The sequence below is a fragment of the Micromys minutus genome, assembly GCF_963924665.1.
Source record: "Micromys minutus genome assembly, chromosome: 10".
Classification (NCBI taxonomy): Eukaryota; Metazoa; Chordata; class Mammalia; order Rodentia; family Muridae; genus Micromys; species Micromys minutus.
In genome coordinates this window covers 26,644,975-26,667,397 of record NC_137979.1, presented here as the reverse complement: position 1 = coordinate 26,667,397, position 22,423 = coordinate 26,644,975, and the positions used below count along the sequence as shown (strand labels likewise).

Here is a 22,423-nt window from a genome sequence, read left to right as displayed (position 1 = left end):
GCCCTTGGGGCTTATATGGCCCATACTAGGTCTCCTTGGTCACCAGTGCTGCTATACCAGATGTTTGCCCAAATCCAGAGCCCTGTGCCAGGGGCTTGGTGGACAGTAAGCAAGCAGTACAACCATTGGCTTTTTTTTTTTTAGTCTCTCTCTCTCATATATATGTATGTATGTATGTATATATATGTGTGTGTGTGTGTCCCTGGACCTTGATTTGTAGACCAGGCTGGCCTAGAACTCAGAAATCCAATCTTTCTGTCCCTGCCTCCTGAGCACTAAGGCTTGCAATACCACACCCATCTTGGTTTCTATTGCTCTTAAGTAGGTCTGTCTTCTTTCTTCTGTAGTACCAAGTCCCAGGCTACCTTTTAGGGTCCTTTTTCCCCAGAACTCAGGGAGACTGTGTTGGCAAATACATATTGCTTTATTTAGTGTTTCTCTGGATTGCAGAAGTGTCAGCAGTGGGCTGAGAGCCCCAGAGGGCAAGGAGAGAGCTGGGCAAACCCAAGGACCTCTGGGGTGGAGAGAAGCAGCAGAAAGAAGTGATGCCCCTGCAGTTCCTCCAAGGCCAGCCCTGTCCCCATGCTCCCAGGTCACAGAGGCACCCGGGGCCAATAAAGACCCCACCACTTTTAAAGTGGGTGGAAAGTATGTGTGTATGAGGAGGTTGTCATCCTAAGGCATAGACACAGGTAGAAGATTCCCTCCCACCTGGTGGCTCCCAAGGGTGAATGCTGGTCAGAGAGCCAGGTGTATACATAAGACACGACCTTTCCTTTCCCGGCCTCCCTGTCCCTGGGAAAGGCAGTGAGATGTGCTGAGGGCAGGCTTCACTTCAGGGTTTGCTCCAATCTTCTACTAGGCAAGCCTTCCCTCTGTGTGCCTGTCTCCAGCTCTGTGATTCCAGGGGCCTGGACCAGGTGATTTCTCTGAAGTATTCCAAACTCTTAAGACTTTTCCCCAGCTTTAGGATGCCCTCAAACTGGGGTGAAATAATAAAAACTTTTTTTAAACCCTTAAAAACTTTTTTTTTTTTAACGCTGGGGATTGAGCCCAGGGTCTCACACATGCTTAGCACCAGTTCTCCCACTGGGCTATACCCCAGACCCTAAAAGGACATTCTTAAGGCAGGAATATGGGGTAGGCAGGCAAAGGTGGCCTCAGCCTCTTGGTGGAGGTCATAGTGAGCTGCAAAAGGTGCAGGTGGATGGATAGACAGACAAGGTACCAAGGGAATGAGGAGAGGCTTGGCCAGAGAAGAGGGCCTCACAGCCCAGTCAGTCTTTCAGCTACGTTCCTTGCCCTGTGTGAGTCAGGAAAAACACATCCAGTGTGTTTAGGGTAGGAAAATGGCTTTTTTTAAAAAAATAGTTTCCTATAAAGCATCAAAAAATCTCAGAGAAAACCTCAGTTAAAATTCCCTTCTCTTAGATATTTGGCATCAGCAGAGGCTGGCCTGGCCTGCCTAGGCCTCTGCTTTTCTATTGCTGTGGCCCGGCCTGGCCCACTCCTGGGGTAGCTCCCTGGCTCCGATCACCTCAAGAGAGGACGAACAGGAGGCAGGAGTTTGCAGGTGGGCTTTGAGGGTGTCCCTAGATCCCTGTCTGGAAGCTTGAGTCTTTGGTAACTGGGAGGGGAGGAGGGAACTAAGCAAAGCATCAGGAGTCAGGAGGGGTCCACTGGCACCTTCATCACCGAGAATTCAGCCGTGGGGCCACCTATGGGGAGAAGGCCAGGAGTAAGTGGAGGGGCTGCAGGGGCTTACAGGGCTCAGGTTAGATAGTCCCCTAGCAGTCCTATGGGAGTCTTGGTCCTGAAGACTTTTCTGTTCCCACAGCAATACCTGCTGCTCTTGCTAGAGTGAACTCCCATATACACACCACCATTCCCCGCAACTTCCACAAACTTTCCTATTGTCCTCCTTATTATCACCCTTTTATGGCCACCACAGGGGCCCAAGCAACTCCCCTCTCCGGCCTTCATGGGCATGCAACAGGGAAAAGGGGATACATAGTCCAAGGAGGGCGTGGTCCCACTCACCACAGCCAGGTGGCCGTTCTTCGCCTTGGTGATGAGAAGCTCTGAGCCAGATGTGAAGTCAATGATACCATCCCTGCCTGGACCCCCTGCAAACGTGATGCTGGAGGCAAGGGAGCACATGAAGACTTGTTCAGAGAGATGGACCCCCTGAGGTGGTCCTGTCCCCATGTCCTCCAGCCACCCCCACGTGCTTCACCTGCCCTGGTTGATGTTGATATTGTTCACACGGTCAGCACTGAGGGCCGTCTTGGTTAGTGTCTCGATCACATGATCACTCTGCAGCACCACATCTCCCTGGGGAGCACAATGCGCGGATGAGTCAAGCCTTGTTTAGGGCTAGAGGACCCCCTTGGTCTCCCAAGCCCTAAAGGGGTACCTTCTGCTTGTTGTCTTCACGCTGCACGTGAAGCACAAAGAGACTGTCACTCAGGCTACTGACAGAGATTCCTGAGAGGGAAGGACAGAGGTCAAGACGTGGTGGTCAGAGCAGGACTCCTTCCCACCCCTGCAGGGCTCTGGCTAACCGGTTAGGTTGGCATAATCAATTCTCTGCTTGACTTTGGCATCCTCCACAATGACCACGGCACTGGGTGTGAGCAGCAGCTGCCGGGAGCGAGGCTTGTAGCCCTTACGGTCGTATTTCACCACTGGCACGGCATACTAGACACAGAACAACAGTGTGAGGGGCAGGGTCAGAGTTAAGGGGTTGCAGGGACAACTTCCTTGCCCACTGTAGAGGCCATGACCCACTTTCTCTAGTCTTGGGGCAGAGAACTGTGCGGGGAGGGGGGATGTTTAGAGGTGGGGGATGGGTTAGTTACAGTGGGTTCTTACTTGGATGGGTTCAGAGCCCAAGGCCTGGAGCACTCTAGGGCTGATCTCCTCTGTGCCTACACCCAGGATAGGGAAAAAGGAAGTCAGGTAAGGCCAGAGGGTACAAGATAGTGCTGGAAGACTCAAGGGCTGGAGAGTGGAGACTCACCAAGCCGTGTGCTAATGAAGAGTCTGGGGACGCTCTGGGGGTAATTGTCCTTCTTGCCCTTGAAAATTTCACTAGCCACCGCCTTTTGCTGTAGCTGAAGAGACAAAGAGAATACAGTGTCAAAGGACTGGGGACAACCGGAGGGCAGTCCTAGAAGCTCCCTCCCTCATCAGTTCTCTGGTCTGTCACCAAGTCTCCCTGCCCATTGTCCCCACTAAACGAGGAGTCATGACAGACTATCAAGTTACAGGTTTGACTTTGGAACTGATGCCCACCAAGCCCTCTGGCACCTCAAGATCCAGTTCCAGCTTAGGATGGTGTAGGTGGCTGAGTGCCTTGATGGGTTATCTAAGGTCTTCCTCATCCAACACCATGCTGGTAAATACAAGGTACATCAATGGCTGACACTAATCACTGAGTGTGAAGCTGGACCAATCAAGGCCTATAGCTTCTACCAACCACAGCAAGCTGGCCCACGGACATAACTTCTATTTGCTTCCTCAAATTTACTGCAGCGTCCACTTCCTATATGAAGTCCAATGAAGGCCTGGCCTTCTTTTGAGGCTACAGTGTTGACCAGGCAAAATGCCTGCTGTTCCCAGGGCCCCTACGGCCGAATACTTGCAGTCAAGTCCTCCGTACCTGCTGCTTCCACTCGGGGCTGATACTCCGGCAGTATTTCCACACCATGTTCTTCACGCATAGCTCCCGCAGCAGCTCTGAGGCCTACGTGAAGAGCAGGATCAGAACAACTTTCCAGCCTGTCCTTCCCACTGAAGACCCTCAAAAGGCCCTTCAATCCAGACAGTCCTGTTTTCTCTCCAGGAGACTCATTTTCATAGCTCATCTCTATTTCCTCTCCCTGCTGAGCCTTCCCTGGCCAGCTCTCCAGACACAGGGTAAGATGATTCCTGTGCTAAGTGCTTTGATGATATCCCTAACGCAGCAGGGAGGGCCCACAGACCTCTCTCAGGGCAGGTGGGGGTGTGGGCCAGGAGGTGTCCAGAACATTCCGGGGTAGTTGCCGCCTCAGGTTAAGCAAAAATGATGTGCGCACGTGGTCCAGGAAGAAGGCATTCTCAGGGCAGCGGGGCGCATGGCGCAAAATGAAACCATGGATGAGTCTAGGAGTGCAGGTCAGATACAGCCGGGGTGAGAAACCTGACAAAAGATCCCCCTACTCGCCTTGATCCATATTCCCACACACTGGCACCCCAACACTCACCGACGGATGGTCTGGGCTGCCCACTTTCTCTTGGCTGCCTTCCTCCGGCCCAGTGTACCACGCCACCACGACTGGATACAGATGGCTGTAGACACCACAGACAGCTGACCTTTATCTTCTCACCATGGTGGCCCATCCCACCCCTAGATCCTGCCCCTCCAAAAGACCCCCACACCCCCACACCTGATCGCTTCACCCGGAGAAATTTCTGCCGCCAATGAAAGCCCTTCCATGCCGCCTGGATCTTGGTGGCTGTGATTGGGAGAGAAAATGAACTGTCAGAGCTCAGAGCCCTAGCTGAGGGCCTGGCATGGTGAGTGGTATGAATGAGTAAAGGGTTAAGCAGAGGCAACTGGGATCGCTGGTGGCCTTTGCTGGGGTGGCAAAAGCGGGCCAGAGACTTGAGTGTGGATGGGCAGGTTTCCTGGAGAGAAAGCCCAAAAGCAGTTTCTATTCGCTAGGACCCCTGTGGGACAGCAAAGATGAGTCTCTCTCACCTAGACTCTGCCGTCGGACTTCCAGGGAATCCTCTGTGGCAAACAGGGTCTTGGGGAATCGGATAAAGATCTTAGTCCTGGGAGAACAGCAGTGATCAGACTCTGGACACCACCTCCTTCATCCTCCAGGCCCCAGAAACAGGCCCCACTTACCTGCCCATTTTGTACTCTTCTGGTTTGTAGCCAAGGTGTCTGACCAGCACAGCCACCCCATCCTGGGGCCGTCCTGCCCATATGGGCCATGTCTCTGGGCACAGTGACTTGTACCTAGGAATGAAGGGGAATCTGCTGAGAATCTACAGGTATTCCCACTGGCTGGTACATGGTACACAAGCCTGAGGGTCTCCATCTTAGAGATGGAGGACTGAAGTATTCCCATCTTCCTAAGGCAGAGATGGGATTCATATCCTGGTTGGCTCAGGTCCTGTTCTCTGAATAACTATATAGTCACAACACCATCTCTGGTGGCAGCTTTCCAATTCACTCCCCTCCTGTGCCTCTCACTAGGGGCTTCAGGGAGGGTGGAGCTGTGTACATGACTTATATTGTCTTTTCCAAGTCTAACATGGAGCCTGTAGCATAAAAAGGTTCCTGGTCTGGGTCTCACAGCTGCCGAGGGCCTCTGCACCCTCATATCTAAATTAGAGCTATAACCGTCCCTCCTACCCCACAGGTTCCAGGAGGTGCCCACTCTCCCAGTTCATCCATTCATTGGTGGGCTGACCACACCCACCTCTGCAGGAAAGCCTCGTATTTGCGACGGTAGGCAAAGCCGGCTCTGCGCACACGCAAATTCTCCATAAGTCCCAGGTACTTCACCTGGTGTCGGATGAGCACCTCATCAAAGCGACCTGAGAGGAACAAAGGTGGTCCTCAGGCTCTCCCTGAGAGGCAGTGTTCCCATCCCGAAGGCCCAGTTCACAGCTCATAGGGTCCGAGGACTTACCGGGCTGCTTGGCATCATTTGGCTTGATGCACCGGATATAGGCCGGCTCCTTAGACCTCAGGATCTCCACTAGCTGCAGGAGGCTCATCTTGAACTGGGTAGCCACCTAATGAGCCAAAGGAGTATAGGAGGTTGACTGGAGCTGGGCTGAGGCCACTTAGCCTGAATGTCCTCTCCGTCCCCTGCTTCCTCCCGTCACTCCTGCCTCATACCAGAAGGGGCTGGAGTTCATCCTACTTCCTTTCAGCCAGTTAGAGATCTCAGCTTAGAAACCCAACTTTCCTCCTCAGGTCCTGGTGACATCACACCCCATCTCTTCCCCCCACCCCCATTCTTTTCTTTTTCCTGGTGCTGAGGAAAAAAGTCAGGGCCTCCTACTCATTAGAAGAGCATCCTATCTCTGAAATAGCTCCGCCCCCTCCTTATTTTTGAGGCAAATGATCCGTCTAAGGAAAAGTGCACAGGAAAGATCTTTTGGAAATGACCCTAAATCAAGATTGTGAGCGCCAGCAGGAGATAGCAGGGGAGAAAGCCAGTCCAAGCAAAGGCTTGTCACACAAGGAGCTACAACCTTGCAAAGATTTAAGGCAGGCAGAGGCAGTGTATCAGAGCAGGGTTGCACTAGAGAGACTAGATTTTATCTTTAGGAAAATAGCCCATGAGGAGTTTGGAGCAAGGGAGTGGCAATGAGATAATACATTAGATTATTTCTACAGCATTCATGTGGAAGATGGATTGGGAGGGGTCGGTGGGGAGGCAGGAGACCAGGGAAGGGGTTGGCTGGCTCACGGGTACAATAACAGGGACTGACCCGGATCAGTGGCTACAGGGACAAAGGAGAGGGAGTCAGATACTCAGAACTAGAAATAGGCATCACCCATGAAAGAGCAGGAAAAGTCCCTGGCCTGGGGGACTGGGTAGAGTAATCCCTGTTCTGAGTCAGGAAGAGAAGAGTAAGGCTCAGGGCAGGGTGGAGGTTGGGGGGCTGTCACTGGATCTGGAAACCAGAGGCTTGCTACAGAGTATGGGGGTGTGTGGGGTGTCAGGAGTGGGGAGATACTGGCTGGGAAGAGGAAGAGGCTCAGGCAGGAGGAGGAAAGGACAGGGTCGGGACAGCAGAAGCAGGGACCTGGATAGTCCTCTCTCCCTCCCAACCTGAAGCTGTGATAACCTCGTCTGGTTCATCCCAATAGCTGCACCTCTCTGCCCTCAGCAGGCTGAAGGTCCCCTGCATTGGGCACCACTGGCCACATATGCCTTCTCCAGTCTCTCCTCCACTGTGTTGTTCTGCTCAACTGTCTAGCTTGGCTTGGCCTCTGTGTGTATGTGCTGACCTGCTGCAGCCTACAGCATCCCCCTCCAGGTCCACTTGACAAGCACTTACTCATCCTCTTACCTCAAATGCTGCCTCTGCCTTGGAACCTTCCCAGACCCCTCCACTCCCTCAGGCAGTTTGTTTCCTCTTAGTGGTTCCCAAAGCACCCATGCATGCAGTCCCCAAGCCTGGACTCTTCCAGCTTTTTCATTCAGCATTTGGACCTAACCACAGCTGGCTGTGAGGGCACCTATTTGTCTCTGATTCCTCAGAGCTGAGAGATGTCCGCTGACTGAGCAGATGCACACAAGCACCCACACAGACAGGGAACCTACAGAGAGAAGCAGGCAGGCACACAAAGGCCAAATTTGGAGAAAGGTAGCTCATGGGTAACAACAGTTCCTGATAAGCCTGTCAACTTGAGTTTGATTCCCAAGATTTATGTGCTGAAAAAAGAGAACTGACTCCAATGAGTTGTCTCCTGACCTCCATTCATGCTGTGGCACAAGTAGGCACACACTTACACACTCAAATGTGAAAAATTGGAAAAGGGGGGCTGGGGATATGGCTCAGCGGTTAAGAGCACTGACTGCTCTTCCAAAGTTCCTGAGTTCAATTCCCAGCAACCACATGGTGGCTCACAACCATCTGTCATTGGATCTGATGCCCTCTTCAGTTTGATGCACTTCTGACAAGGAGGCTTGAATGCCAATAGAGCACTCATATACATAATAAATAAATAAACTGGAAAGAAGAAATGGCCCTGTGAGCCTCCCACACACACCAATGGCAGTGCACACGGGTATTAACACGCTCACAGGCACAGTGCTGTATAGGCTCTAGTCTGTACTCGGTCACACGCATTCCCCTCCAGTGTCATAGTCTCTGTACCGTCTCTGGCCGCTTCTTGTCACTGAGCTCACTCTTGTCAAAGCACTGGGCCATGATGGGGTTCGTGGAGCTGCACATGGTCTGTGAGGCAGAAGTGGGGTTGGGGTTGAGCATCAAGTCAGAGACACACACAGAGCTGTGGGTACCCATCCCACCCTAGTCCGCCTGTCTCCCTCACCTCCTTCAGGTTCCGGAAGAGGAGGTCATTGTTTTTATCCAGAAAGCCTGGAAGAGGAGAACCGATAGAAGGTGAGAGAGTGCCCCCTCTTCTTGCCCCCCTAAACCCAACATCAGGATCCTTACCAGTCACACTGTAGGTCACCTCTCCAGCATAATGAAGAAGGCGGAACTCCCCTCGGTCCAGGGATTTCCTGGTCTTCTGGTCTGCAAGCTTGTGCCTGAGGGTGACGAGAACAGGAAACTACAGATTTCTGACCTGGGGCATGCCCATGCCTGCTGAAGAGGCTTTGAGAGCCATCCAGGAAGGAGCCAGCAGGCCCCTGGGCTGTCCCACAAATTGCACGCTGCGGGGCAGACTGTGCATGCCTGCTGCAGGGTTCACAGAGGCTCAGAACAGTAGACAAACTTGTCCAGCGATGCACAGCTCCGGGAGCTAGGAGTAGGAACGTGGGCTCTGGCCCATCAAGCATTATAGACATAGGACCTGTCTTTCATAGCCTCTGGGCTGTGCTCAGCTGCTTAAAGGGTGGTAAAGCTGTCTCTCCATTTCCAGAATGGAATCTGAACTAAGAGATTACTTACATTTTAAACATGTCTGTACCCTTTAGCCTGTCTTTTACTTTTAGGAACTATTCTGAGTCTGTAACCGGAAATACAAAGATTGAAGGCCCAAAGGTGAGTTGTGGCAGCCTTGTGCTTACAGCAGAAACCTGGAGGGTCAGCAGCAAGGTATCTCACTGGGAGGATGCTTGCCTGGCATGTAAATTCCTACACTCCATATTTAATATTGCCAAAGGGGAAAAAAAAATCAAAACCCTGGAGAGGCTCCTTTGGACCTCAAGGCAGGGCGAGAGTTGTGAGGTCTCCAAGGGAAGCAGTTTTTGAAAGAAATATTTTGAAGAAATTCTTCTGCTTATGTACAGGAAAAAAAAAACTTAAAACATAAAATTATCCTGAGCTTTATACAAAACAAGTTTTTGACTTTGGGGAAAAAATGTATAGGAAAAGGCAGGAAGGAAATGCCTGGAATTGTTACCAATAGTGACCGCTGGATAACAGGGTCACAAGAGGCTTTGCACACATTCCAACTCTCTCTAATGAGCAGTTTTATTTTTATAATCAAAAGTGAATTTTGTTTGGTATGACTGCACAAGCCTGTAACCCTGGCACTTTAGACAGAGGGTGATCAAGAGACCAAGGCCATAGTTTTCTACATAGTAAGTTCGAGGCCAGACTGGGCAACATGAGACCCTGCCTCAAAAAACTAAAACCAGCCAGGCATGGTTTCAAACACCTTTGATCCCTTGGGAGGCAGAGGCAAGTGGATCTCTGAGTTCAAGGCCAGCCTGGTCTATAGAGCAAGTTCCAGGTCAGCCAGGGTTACATAGATAACCTCTTTCTCAAAAAAATAAAAACAAAACAAAAACAGAAAAACAACAGGAGGGAAAGGAAAGGGAAAAGGGGGAACAAGACACAAGAATCAGATGTGGTAATGCAGGACTTTAAGTCTAGAAGTCCAAAGACAGAAACGGGTGATCTCTAAGTTCCAGGTCACCCAGGGCTAGTGATACCTTGTCCTAAAACAAACAATATGTCTCCCCCTCAAAAAAAATATTCCCCCAATGTTCTATTGTTCTGTCTGCTTCCTTTCTTTCCTTTTTTTTTTTTTCCTGGTAGGAGCTCACATGATGGTAGCCCAAGTTAGCTTCAAACTTGCAGGAAACCCCCTGCCTCCACTTCTTGAGTGTATAAACCATCTAGCATAACCAGAAACAGTTTTGTTTCATGCTTGGCTTTCTGTATTGATAAGCAAACAATGCTCAAGACTTTTGAGTCTCAAAGCCCTGGGATGTCTTCCCAAGCTCTATAGTGTAAATAGATTAGATTGTCATTACCCAATGAGTGAATTTTTCTGTGTTAGGTGGAGCACAGGAAGTTTTACAGGGTGCTGTAGGCTAGGAGATGAGGTGCATGCACCCAGTCTGTGTGCTTCCCCATTTTGTATTCCCCATTTTGTGTTTGTTTGTTTTGTTTTCTGTAGAAAAAATCTTGTAGCCTTGAATTTGCTCTGTAGCCAAGATGAACTACTGATCCCTATGGCCTCTGCCTCCTAAGAATAGGAGATTTCCTCGCATAAAAAACAATTCACAAATAAGGAAGCTTTAAAAAAAATAAAAAACCTTAGCAAGTTTCATTCTCTAAAAAAGATTAAGGAGGAAAGGCCAGTGGTGGCTTTCTCTAACCGCCCCTATCAGCACTTTCTCTGCTGATTAACTTGTGGCTGTGGGTTTGTTTTGTTTTGGGTGCTGGGGATCTAAGAGGAATTCTGTGCATGCTGGGCTGGGCCTCTACCACCCAGCTTCAACCACAGTGTTGCTGCCGTGGTGACCTGCCTCCCATACTCCCAGCAGCCCACTCACGTCAGGAAGTGAGGGTGGTGCTTCACAGTGTCCTCCAGCTTCTCCAGGAAGGTCAGGTCTGTGGCCTCCCCTGGACGCAGGCATTCTTCATCCTGCAGGGCAGCGAACAGGGTGAGGGGTTTACTGGAAAGGGACAAAGGTGTAGAGGACACCATGCAGGAAGCCACAGGCACAGGAAAAGGGGGCAGAGCTTAGGGAACCCCTGACAGGGAGCCTGCAGACTGGACCAGCACCTCACCTTACCCTACCATGCCCCTCACTGACCCAGTGGACACCCTTGGAGAGAAAAGAAGGCTTCCCAACTGTCTCCCAGCATGAAGCCAGAAGAGCAGAGGACACACACCAAGATGGAGATGATGCCCTTGAACTTCTCCTCCACCAGGTCACAGATGATCTTGTTGTTGAAATATTGGACAGGTTCCCACTGCACAGAATGAGAAGGGCACCGATTACAGGGTTCCATGCCCTCTCCTGGGTGCCTCAGTGCCTAGCTTCCCATCACAGGCAGGGCACCCCAGGCACACACGTACCGCGATGCCCTCTGCCTCATACTCCTCCTGCTCGGACTTGAGAGTCAGCTCAATGAAGAGCTGCTGCAGCTTCTCGTTGCAGTAGTTGATGCAGAACTGCTCGAAGCTGAAGGACAGTTGGAGAACCCACAGTAGTGCCGGGGACACAAAGCGGGGGACCGGGAAAGGAAGGACGGGGTCGGGCACAAGCAGCAGGGTTAAGAGATGCAAAGCAGGGTCACAGCTGGGAAAGAGGGGCGGGGACATTAGCAGGCAGGCTGGCAGGGGTAAAAGCGCAGGACTGACCTGTTATGCTGAAACACTTCGAAGCCATAAATGTCCAGGAGCCCAAGAACTGTGGTGCTTCGCCAGCTGGGGCTCTCAGCATCCTAGGGCCAGCCAGTCAGCAAACAGCAATGGATCCCCAGTGTCTACCCCTGCTCCCTGCGACAGGTCTCCCTGACCACCCTCCCGGTCTTCTTTGGAAGCAGCATGGATTGGGTGCTCACCTTAGAGGCCAGTGACCTATTGATCTTCCTGACCAGCCAGGTGAAAGCACGGCTGTATATAGCCTTGGCGAGAGCATCCCTTGCATATGCGGCCTGCTCAAGGTTCAGTGGGCTCAGGAGCTGCCACAGGGGAAAAGACAGGAGGTGAATGCCACAGACAGCCTTCTGTCTGACCTCCCATCGGACTCAGGCATCAGACAAGGATGTTCTCACCACCCTGCCTCCTGGAGAGTTGTGGTATTTGGGACACCAGGGGGAAGCTGGTATAGCAGTCCCATCCTTGAAGGTGGGAGCCTTGGCCAGCCCACTGTACCTCTCTGAGCCTTATGCCCCTCTAGCATTACTGAAGGCCCCGAGTACACAAGCAGAGGGGAACACAGGCCAGGGCTCCCTAGGACTGCACACCCCTCCTATTCCTGCAGCCAGACTGAGTCTCACCTCTTCCCCCTTGGCGATGATCTTCCTGTGGGTCAGGGCTTCCCTCAGTGTTGTGCCTTCCACACCAAGGAGCTGTTGAGGGTGGGGTGGACTTATGTGAGGGGCCGGTCCCTCTCGCCTCAGTACCCCTCCCTTACCCTCGGCCTGCCACACTCACCCGGGTCAGATATTTGAGCTGGTTCTCAGTAGTAACCTGGGCATTGCTGTCCTCATCAGCAGCAAAGTGGATATTGCCCAAATGCAGGACACTGGCCACGATGCTTAGCAGGTCCTGAGGTGGGGCAACAGGAGGCACGTGATGGTTATGGGGTAGGGGAGGTCAGAGCAACTAGGAGATGCTCAAATAGGGCAGGGGATGGATGGTAAGGCCCTCAGGAGCAGAAGGGGAGCTTGAGTAGAAAAGGGTTCCAAAAAAGTGGGTATATTTGGGGTGTGAGGGGAGAGGGTTCACAGAGAGCCCTAACCTCCACTTCATCCTCAGTGAAGTCAATGACCGACAGCGCCTTCCTCACAACCTTCCAGTCACTCTTGTCATTGATGGAGGAGACCTTGGCACACTGGCCCTGGGGGAAGAACACAGCTATGCTGCCACCACTGGCACTGTGCCCCCTGGGTGGCATCAACCCTGCCAACACTCACCTTCACCAGGTACAAGTAACTCTGGGGGTTCCGTTCCAAGCCCAGGCGACGAAGAGTCTCCTCCTCGCCCCCCTCCAGGAACTGGTAAAAGACGTGGAAGTTCCGTTCTCCGTGATTCTGGTGTACCACTCGTGACTTTTCCAGGAGGTAACTGAGAATGTGGCCTCCCACAGGGGCACCCTGTGGGTAGAGTGGGGAACAGAGACTGTCAGCTGGACCAGGAGAAAGAAGCTGTCTTCCTCTTTCTCCTCAGTAGTAAACCTGGGCTCTAATTCTAGCTTTGCCACTAGCTAAGTGGGCTCAGGTACCCACTCTGGGCGTGCACGCGCATGCACACAGGCACACACACACACACACACACACACACACACACACACACACACACAGGCTCCAGCTACTTCTGGAGTCATGCTTGTATGCCTGCCAGACGTTGCAAATTTAACAAGCCTGATGGTGCACTCCAGCTTTCCCCTCTCCCACACTAACTCTGCTCATGGCCTCTCATCTTGGTCAGTAGCAACTCTGTCCTGCAAGTTATTCAAGAGGGAGGTTTGTAGTCCTCCTTGGAAGTCGCCCCCCAACCCCCAGCCCCACTTACTTCCTATATCCAAACAAACCGCCAATCCTGCTGTGTTACCCTTGAAAACACCCAGAACCCAGCCTCTGCTCATCATCTCTACGTCTACGATCTGAGAGGCCGCCATCTGTCAGCTGCATTACATCAGCCTCCCAACCGGTTCCCCTGCTTGGCTGGGTTCCTCTGTCATCTACTCCCAGCAAAGGCCAGAATGACCTTTTCAGTAGGAAAGTTACATCACGACACGACTGTTCAGAACCCTCTGATAGTTCCTTTTCACTTAGCTTTATAAAAAAATAATTCTTGCTGGGCTCTGAGGATAGCTCTCAGCCTAGCCGGTGTTCTTAACGTGACTTGAGGTCCTTGGTTTAATTACCACACCAAGGCAAACAAAACAAAACAAAACAAAACAAAACAAAAAATCCTTGCAAAGACCTAAAAGGCCCTCGGTGTATCTGGCTTCCCACTCCTGTTTTGCTGAGACCTTGATTTCTCCTCCAGCTTCTGGCTTTGCTGTAGTCTTTAAACACACTAAGGGCTCTGCTTCTGCAAAGCCTCGGTCCTTGAGGGAATGTGGCCAGGTAGAAATGAGGACCGAATTATTAAGCTTCTGTAATAATTCACCTGTCACTCCAGGAGGCAAGATCTGTTTAATTTCACTGCTCCAAGAGCAGCAACTGGAAGAGTGCCTGGCACATAGTAGGCACTCAACAAGTACTGAACCTACTGAATGGCTAACCTACCCTATCCTTATCTTCAATATAGCCACAGGTACCTTGAAGTCAAACTGCACATCCATGTACTTCCCAAACCGGCTGGAGTTGTCGTTTCGGAGAGTTTTGGCATTCCCGAAGGCCTAGGAGGGGATAGGAATGAGAAGGAGGCCTGGATTTTCTTGTCCAACCCTCTCCTCAGATGCTGCTGTCCCCTCACCTCCAGCACGGGGTTGCTCTGCAACAGGCGGTCTCGTACTGCGCCACCCCGTTCAGGGGCCGGGCAGGTCTCTGCATAGAATTGGAGCAGTCTCTTGGTGGCCTCTGTCTTGCCTGCCCCACTCTCTCCAGAAATCATCACTGCTTGGTCCCGACGCTCAGTACGAAGTGCCCGGTATACAGTGTCAGCCACTGCAAACCTGGGGCAGAGGTTTGTCAGGGAATTCCCAGCAGGGGTGGGGGGATGGGGGGAAAGCCCCACCCATGCCTGGTTGGACCACTCCTGTAAACTGTGGGGGTTATAACCTGGAAGATGGAGAAGGGGGTGGACAGGTGGGAAGCCCTCACAAGGTACATCTGCCCAGAATCATGTGCCAGCCAGGTGGAAAGCTGGCCCTTGTAGGAGGCTGGGAATCCTCACAGGTGGGTCATGTTAAGATAAAGGAATACTTCATGAGTGGGAATTGAGCTGAGAGTCCTGGTTGGTGGACAGAATTCAGACTCAACTAATGAGTCAACAGTGAGACACCCAGGGGTCAGGGAATCACTTCAGAGTGGGGCTTAGATGGGGTCATCTTGCATGAGGATAGGGTAGGTAACTTCCGGAAAGGTAAGGGGAAATAAAGCACTTACAGATGAGGCGGCACTTCATAGAAACTGACACCACGGTAGCGCTCCATATGCTGCCGGCTGTAGATCTGTAGGTCTCGGTAGGGGTTGACAGAGACCAGGACAGGGCCGATGTAGGTCTGGGGGGACAGAGAAGTGTCAGAGGCATTTCCTGAAGGTTCCTGGTGCCACCTTCCCTGAGGTCTGTGGGCCCAGCAGTGCTCATGGTTCTCACATAAATGAGGTTCTCCCGGAATCGCCGCCGGAGGTTCTCAATGAAGGCAGCCTCACTGGTGAAGTTCTCCAGCAGAACAAAGTCCTGCACCCCAACCCGGTCCCGGGCAGTCAAGGCATTCTCCATGGTCACTCGGACCCCGTCACTGCCTAGGGCCTGTGGGGAATCAGCCACAAGACGCTGTCAGAGTCTGCAAGTTAAAGCCGTGTCTCCTACCCCGCCTTCAGGATGTAGAAGGCAGGGGCACTTGGACACAGGCTACAGTACTTGTTTGGGACGTATGGTTGGGTCACAGGATACTGGAATGCAGAAAAGAGATCACATAGGACACATGCACACAGCCCACAGGAGCACCAGGGGCCCTGCAGACACTGAAGTGCATGGAATCCAGGGAGGCGTAGTTTTGAGCAGAGAAAGGTGTGGGTCACGAGAAGGAACAGCAGAAAGAATGCTGTGTTGACCTTGGACAAATCTCCTCTTTTCTTAGGGCTGCTTCCTCTTCAGAGGAGTGAGTTAGTTCAGGTGACCTTAAATCCCTCAGCTACGTTACAGGTGCTTTGGAGGACAAATGGTTCAGAGTGAATTCTGCAGACAGGGAGGGGCCGTTTCTCCTGCTCTCATCCACCCGAATTCCCAGAAGTAGAAGTTGTTTAGGGATCGAGCAAGAGCACAAGTCCCAGAAGAGCGTTTCTTCATGGGCCACCACCTCGGCTGGACTTAACGCCCACCCCAGAAGGAGGTGGCCTGCCCTCCCTCCACTGGAGCCACTCCCTCCACTCCAGCTGCTAGACTCCCCCCACAGTTACTCCACGGTTGAGAAGCCTCAGGAGGTGGAGGGTTCTCCCAGGGGAAACCCAGCTGCCACCCGAGGGTGGGGCAGGTACAGGCTTAGCTAGACCCTCAAGCTGTGTCCAAAGCATAGCTTTGCTTTCAAAGAGGACCTGCAGGGTCTAGAAAATGCTATGCGGGTCAAAGAAGAGAAAGAGATTAGGAGCCGTTGTAAATTCCAGGGAGGTCACCAAGTCTCCCCTGACCCTGGCTGTTGACCCTAGTTGTCCGGGAGTTCTCTGCTTCTCCGTCACCCCTAAGAACCTGGGGCCTGTCTCCCTCAGACCAGCCCACCCAGCCAGCAACTGCTGCCAAACACCGCCCCAGCCACCGCCCCCTGGTCCTCAAGTGGGAGGGGTCTTAGCAATCATCAGGGGCGACCGCATGGCCCTGGGTTCGAGCCTTCTGCAGCTCTCTCCGCCTTGGCCTCCTGTCCTAGCAACTTTCAGGGACATCTTCCACCGAAATTCCTGGGCCGCGCCCGCTTCAAGGCCCGCCCAGGAGCGTCGCAGGCCACCAAGAGATACCCCGGACCCCCAACCTGCCCGCGCCCGTGCTCACCGACGCCCGGTAGCGCATCCTGCCGAACCCGGCGCCCCGCTCCAGTGCCCGCGCTCCAGGTCGGTGCTCGGCCTTGGCGTCACCGAGGGAGGGGCCAGCCCGCCCCCCGAACCGCCCCTTGCAGGCCCCTTGGCTTAGGGGGCTCGGAGTCCCGACCCCTGGGTCCCTCTGCAGCCGGCCAGGCCGGGCTGGGTGGGAGGGGGCCTCGGGACCTAAGAGGGGGAGCGCGAGGGGCGGGGCCTCCTGCGTGCCGCGGGCTCCGCCTGAGTCAGGTTTTCCAGGAGGAACGTCGTTAGTTCCAGGGTGGGGCCCGGAACCCGCGCGGCCGCCGCGTCTACACAGCTCCGGAACTCACTTCCGGGCTCGTGTCTACAACACGGGGCCGGACACCCCGCGCGAGACCAAGGCTGAAGCCCGTGGGTCACCGGGGAAGCAGGATTTCCCTCCCCACCCCCAAGCTCGTGTCCCGGGAAAGTTAAAAATAGAACGAAATGTCCAAATACGGCCAGCGCCCCGGGACGGGCGGATCCTCTGTACGGGACACTGTCCACCCCCATACGCACTCCCGAAGGACTGGCCTCCGTTCTTTAAATCCCTAGAAAAGAGGTTGGGAAGACAGGCTCTCACTACAGAGCCCAATCTGGCTTGGAATTCAAGATCCTCCTGCCTCTGCCTCCTGAGTACTGAGATCATAAACCTGTGCCAAGGGTGCCTGAGGAGAAAAAATTTCTTTAAAGATCTCTTCCCCAGCAAAGAAACAAGTCCTAGGGTCAGAGTTGGCCGCAGGGTGCCTTTGATTTTGCCCAGCATGGCCCTAAAGAAGCCTGTTTCCCGGGTGGGTAGCACCCTTCTGACTTTCCTACATGTGTAGTCAATAACCGTATGTTCCAGTCTGAACATCCTCCGGACTCAGTGCCCTGCCCCATGGACTCCTCTCCTCTCTCCCTTCCTTTCTGGTCCCTCTGCCCCCTGCTCTTCCCTTCATGAACTCAGGACATCGGCTGCCTTATCCAGCTCCCAGCAGCAGCACCTCGCCGGCTCTCTGACGACACCAGCTCTTTTTAGGCCCGAGAAGAGTGTGTGTGAGGAGCGGAGCGGACTCTGGCTCAGTTGCCCCCGCTTGTGGCATGTGGTTATCTACAGCAAAACAAAACAAACAAGAAACAGCCTGGCTTTTCCTTACTACCAGGATGACCATGAGCAAGTGCCTTAAGAGACTGTCTGTTCTTTAAAATGAGGTCAATATTTGCCAGAATTGTTGGGTTGTCTGAAATGAAGCACCAACCAAGCTCTCAATGCCAATACCCTCTTCCTCTTTCATTCTACACACTTGCTAGGGGGACTTGGTGGAAAGTCCACTCTTCTCTAGTGGGGAAAGTGCCCGCCCTTCTGCCACTTGGAAAGGGTTCTCAAGCGTCTTATCTATCTATCTATTCTTCGTCCTTTGTAAGCAACCTGAAGCATGTACCGAGGATAGAGACTTGGTCTAGAGAGGAAACGGGGTGTAAGGACCCAAAGCACCAAAGCGCCCCACCCCTTGGACCCGGACTCCCTGGGGAGGAGGTGAGCCTGCGACAGGTGCTGCCTGCAGCCTCGAGGGGAAGGATGGTTCATTACTTCGTGAACAACAGCCTGAGCCACAACCCGGGGGTGGGGGTGGCGCGAGACACCAGCTGGGGAATGAAACCCTTTGGAGCGGGCCAGCGGAATGGGTGGTGCAGGTGGAAGATGGGTGAACGGCAAAGCAAGGCAAGGGGAGCGCCTTCTACGGTGCCCCCAGGTTTAAAAGCATAGAGAGAATACGACCTTCAACCCACCCAAGAGCATTAGAAGACCTGAGGTGGGAGAGCTTGGAGTCCCCAGCAGTAGCTGGGCTCGCTCCCCTCCCCCTGCGCGGCCTCCTTGATCTCCCTCTCCGGCCACTGGAGTCTGGGTGGGAGGAGCGCGCCGGGAGGGGAGGGGCTTCGAGTCCGCAGTGCCCACCCCGCCCCACCGCGTCAAGCGGCTGGAATGAGGGGAATCCGCGCGTGGAGGGGTCCGGTGGACTTCACCCATCCCGAGCGGCGCGCAGCCGCATTCTTAGGATGCCCGCTGGCGCCCCCGCAGCCACCGCCCCGCATCGGAAGGAGGGCGTGTCGCCGCCGCCCTGCAGGCCTGGGGCCAACTACTCCTAGCCTGCTCCACCTCTCTGGACGGGAGCGTGGGTCCAGAGAGGGGAAGTGAAGTGCAGAACCAAGGGTGTGAGGGATACCGCCTTGCCAGGCGCTTCCTGCGTTCTTGCTTAAAAGTCACTCCTGTCAGTGCCGGACGCCACTCCATGAGTTCTGTTGGTAGTGCCAGTGGTAGGTGGGAAGCCTTGTTCAAGATTTCTAGACTTGTATGAGGAATGGGACTGGAACCCAGGACCCCTAATCGACTAAGGTAGTGCTGCACAGATCCCTCCCAACAGTTAACAGGACTGCTCTGACAGTTTTCCTCAGTGACCTAGGACAGGAACCTGTGTAGTGTGACTACTGATGTTTAGGGGTGGCAACTGGGGAACAGGCGAGGACCACAGCATGGCCCTGGGCTTAAGGTTGGCTTCAGGCTGGAGTACACCTTAAAGCCAGTGAATGACCTAAGACTTCATTCCTAAAAGCACCTCTGGGGCTCCTCCTGCCTGGGCAGATGTGTACTAGAACTGTGGGGAATGTGGCTGACAGCGGAACTGGTTTATCGAGTGTCCCTTACCCAGTGTTTTTGAGCCTAACCTCTAGTGGAGTGAGGCTGGAGGAACTGTTCTGAACTGACTTTCACTGAGGCAAACAGGGAAAGCCTGGTAGGTCAGCGCTGGGCACAAAGCACATACGCTTGTTTTGTCTGTGTAACCAGGACTCAGCAGCCTCCTGCCTCAGCCTCCCTAGTGCTGTGATCATGCTATCATGCCTGACTTAATTTAGATTATCAAATCTATTTTAAGTCTGGTCCTGGGCTGCCCCATCAGGAACTGTTAGAGGATTGAGAGAATGGGGGTGGGGGGGTTACTCACAGTGCCTAATTAAGTACTCTGGCTCCAGAACCATGGATCTTTGGTCTCCCAGGATTCTTTACCTGAGAGTCCAGCAGAAGTAAACAGAGCACCTTGTCCCCTAACTGAGTTTTCACATTCATTGTCCTTCTCCGGAGAGGGGGGCAGCATCTCCAGCTGGTAATCATGACCTGGCTGGCATTCAAGGCTGGTCCTCTTCCCCTTTCGCCAGTCAGATCAGGCACTACCTGCTAAAACCTTATTCTTGTTTCCCTATCCTGCTCCTCTTCTGGATCAAAGTGACAGCCAGCAGTTCTGCTGGTTCTGGCATTTACAAATGCAAACCTCACAGTTAATGTCTCAAGTTATTGGAGGGGAGGCTTAGAAAGCACTCCTTTCATACTCCCTGCTTCTTGTCGAGCGAGCGCTTGAGAATGGACTCAGTTTACGGCACTGACCCTGTATTAATCTATAACTGAACAGGTCGTCCTCTCCAGTCCCTTCTTTCTTCGTTACCACACACAGCAAGGGGGTTGTGCCCGTCCTGACAACCACCAACCACGCGAGACTGCACGTTCTGTGGCTTTGCACCTGCAGCTTCCTTAGTCCAGCTCTCTGGGCCTACCCACCTCACTTAGTCATCCCCAAGAATCAGCTCAGAAATCACCTTCGCCATACCTCCTTCTTAATTTCCCCTAACACACAGCCTCCTCCATAAATTAAGTACTAATCGTCTGCTTCCTGGTTAGACTGCCGGGAGACTGCTCCGGTGTTATGCAAGCACTCAGCTAGGCACTCAATAACCCACTGGTGGGCGCTTGCATGAATGAATGAATCCTAGAGGCCGGGAGTGTGAGCAAGAGGCTGGCTCATGCTGTAATTGAATAAAACTGTGGGCCAGCCATTCATCCTCCCATTCATCTCTGAGGCCCGCACCCGCCGCCGCATTTTCACAGGGATCACCGGCGCGCCTGGGCTCCGGGGGCGAAGGACGGGAAGGGGCGGGGCTCGACCAGTTTCTCCGGAACCCAGAGCTGGGAGGGCCTGCGGGAGTGGCCCGGAGGGAGCACGGAGTGCCTGAATCCCGCGCCCGCCCTCAAGAGACTGAGCCCCAGTGCCTGCGGGTCCTGGGACCCTGCACTAGTCGGGCTGAGCGAATCCTGTCTCAGCAATACTCAGCTAGAGATATAGCACGACCACAGCTCTGGCAGCTAGCTGAAGACGCTAAGCCCCCTACCCCTCCAGCCATCTGGGACTCTGTGGCTATGTTCCCTCCCTCGTGTACCCACCGGCTTGGTTCTTCGGGTGGTCTGGCGGGGGCTGGGTTGGACGGCGTGGCCACCTCCGGAGTCCGCAGCCAGGGTACGCTCTCCCCGCCCAGGACCCGCTAGGGGCCGGGCCGCCGCCTATCGTCATCCCCCGCAAGGCCCAGGCTCAGGCGCGCGCGCGCCCTTGGGCCCCGCCCCGTGCTGGTGGCCCTCCCCAGGGCCCGGGCCAGCGCCCGCCAAGGCTTGGTGCTACACTAACTCGCAGGACAAGACGCGTCACAGTTATACTCGGGCGCGTGCACACGCACACATTCCTCCAGTAGAAGACCCAACTCACGCTGTAGTACTTGATAGGTGAGAACACCAGAAGCGATTCTGTTTTTAAGCAAACCAGACCCTCACTATACTGCCTTGCGTTCTAGGCCAGTCCTTCCCCATTTCTAATTTTCTCTCTTCTTTCACCCACCTTTTCGCTCAATGCTGCTAGAGTTGGGCAATCCCAGTTTTGCGTGCCCGGCAGGGAAAGGGAAGGAATTAATTGTACTGTATATCTGCAACTTTTACATGCACTAGTCTTTTGGCATCAGGGCACTGTCATCTTGCTATGTCCAGTTTCCAGCTAAGCCCATTTAGGTTAAGGGAGCTAGCAGAGGAGTTCAAATCCAAACCTCCGATTTGAAGAAATTCCTTCTAGTAGCCCACAGTCCCTTACCCCTTCTTTCCCACATAGCTCCTTGTCTTCATCACAGATCAGAACAGCTCCTCAGTGCTCATGTCTTTCCAGTGGGACGTACAGAAGAAGTGGCCCAGCCCCAGGAGAGACCCTACCACCCACCATTCCCCCCAGCCCACAGTATCATCATCGCTTACAAGTTTGCATGGCCTGTGGGGATGGACCACCCGGATGATTTCTCCCGTTGGTATCAGTTCTACTTGTAGTGCCATTCCGCTGTGTGGAGAGCCAGCCTGCAGAACGCAAAAACTGCCGAGCGGCCCACTGGCTCTGGCGGCTCCACTCTCTCACGCTGGGAAGGCCAGTTGGTTCTGCTTCAACTCCAGCCCCTGGGGATGTGGCTGGTCCAGTTTCTCAGGACACAGCTGGAGCAGTCCAGGTCTGATTGGGAGGTCTCTCGGCCAGAGGGTTGGGGCAGGAAGAGGAGGGGCTGAAGGATGGAGGAAATGCCTGTTGTCTCAGGTAACCAGAGGAGCTGATGCATCCACCCATGAGGGACCCTGGGCTCCAGGTCAAAGGTTAGGAGACAACCCCCCACCCCCTTCCCAGCAACTCCTTGGCAAGGCCTCTCAAGCTGTCCTCTCTCAGATCAATTAAAGAGCTAAATAATCATCTCCTAACCAGAGGTGCATGCTTCCACAAACCAAGAGGATCCCTTACGCAGCATCAACCCTCTAGAGATTCCTGAAACTTGGCTGCCTCCAGTGGTAGTGGGCCTTACACCATTTTTTTAATGCGTTATATTTTGCCCCGGTAGTCCTGAATTTCTAGACTCAAGTGACCCTCCTATGTCTTCCTGATGCTAGCAGGATAGGCATGTGTTGACCACTTGACTACATCTTTTTTTTTTTTTTTTTTTTTGGGGGGGGGAAGCCAAGGCTGGTCATGCTGGGCAGAAGGGGCTGTTAGGAACAGCAAGAGGCCTCTACCCTACCCATTTCCAGAGCCTCAAGGTAAGTTCCTGGGTCCCTTGGGTATGCGTCCCCTCTGTTTATTTTCAACTGCACCCCCAACCCCCAGTGTTCCTGTTTTTCTGTCTTCATTGTTGCTAAATCACAGTTGACATTTTCCTGGCTTGGAAC

At 53.4% G+C, this 22,423-nt stretch overlaps 1 protein-coding gene across 3 annotated transcripts; it reads right to left on the bottom strand.

Annotated features, from left to right (window-relative positions):
* Positions 1 to 405: 405 nt before the first annotated feature.
* On the bottom strand, positions 406 to 21,683 carry MYO1C (myosin IC). 3 transcript variants are annotated; one of them, XM_080923961.1, is made up of 32 exons: positions 21,479 to 21,683; positions 14,945 to 15,100; positions 14,734 to 14,849; positions 14,102 to 14,300; positions 13,944 to 14,024; positions 12,592 to 12,771; positions 12,417 to 12,515; positions 12,110 to 12,223; positions 11,953 to 12,024; positions 11,515 to 11,634; positions 11,312 to 11,394; positions 11,027 to 11,132; positions 10,840 to 10,920; positions 10,497 to 10,588; positions 8,200 to 8,294; positions 8,075 to 8,121; positions 7,897 to 7,977; positions 5,691 to 5,796; positions 5,478 to 5,595; positions 4,898 to 5,011; positions 4,745 to 4,821; positions 4,431 to 4,499; positions 4,248 to 4,332; positions 3,987 to 4,146; positions 3,665 to 3,748; positions 3,023 to 3,116; positions 2,875 to 2,930; positions 2,565 to 2,700; positions 2,417 to 2,487; positions 2,237 to 2,334; positions 2,041 to 2,140; positions 406 to 1,718 (listed from the first exon to the last, which is right to left on the bottom strand). In XM_080923961.1, the coding sequence occupies exons 1-32, from the start codon at positions 21,551 to 21,553 to the stop codon at positions 1,692 to 1,694; spliced, it is 3,192 nt and encodes a 1,063-aa protein (XP_080780087.1). In that variant the 5' UTR covers positions 21,554 to 21,683; the 3' UTR covers positions 406 to 1,691. The 3 variants fall into 3 exon arrangements, with proteins under 3 accessions (XP_080780087.1, XP_080780089.1, XP_080780088.1); XM_080923963.1 differs by lacking the exon at positions 21,479 to 21,683 and adding an exon at positions 20,630 to 20,722; XM_080923962.1 differs by lacking the exon at positions 21,479 to 21,683 and adding an exon at positions 16,334 to 16,771.
* Between the last annotated feature and the right edge of the window lie 740 nt (positions 21,684 to 22,423).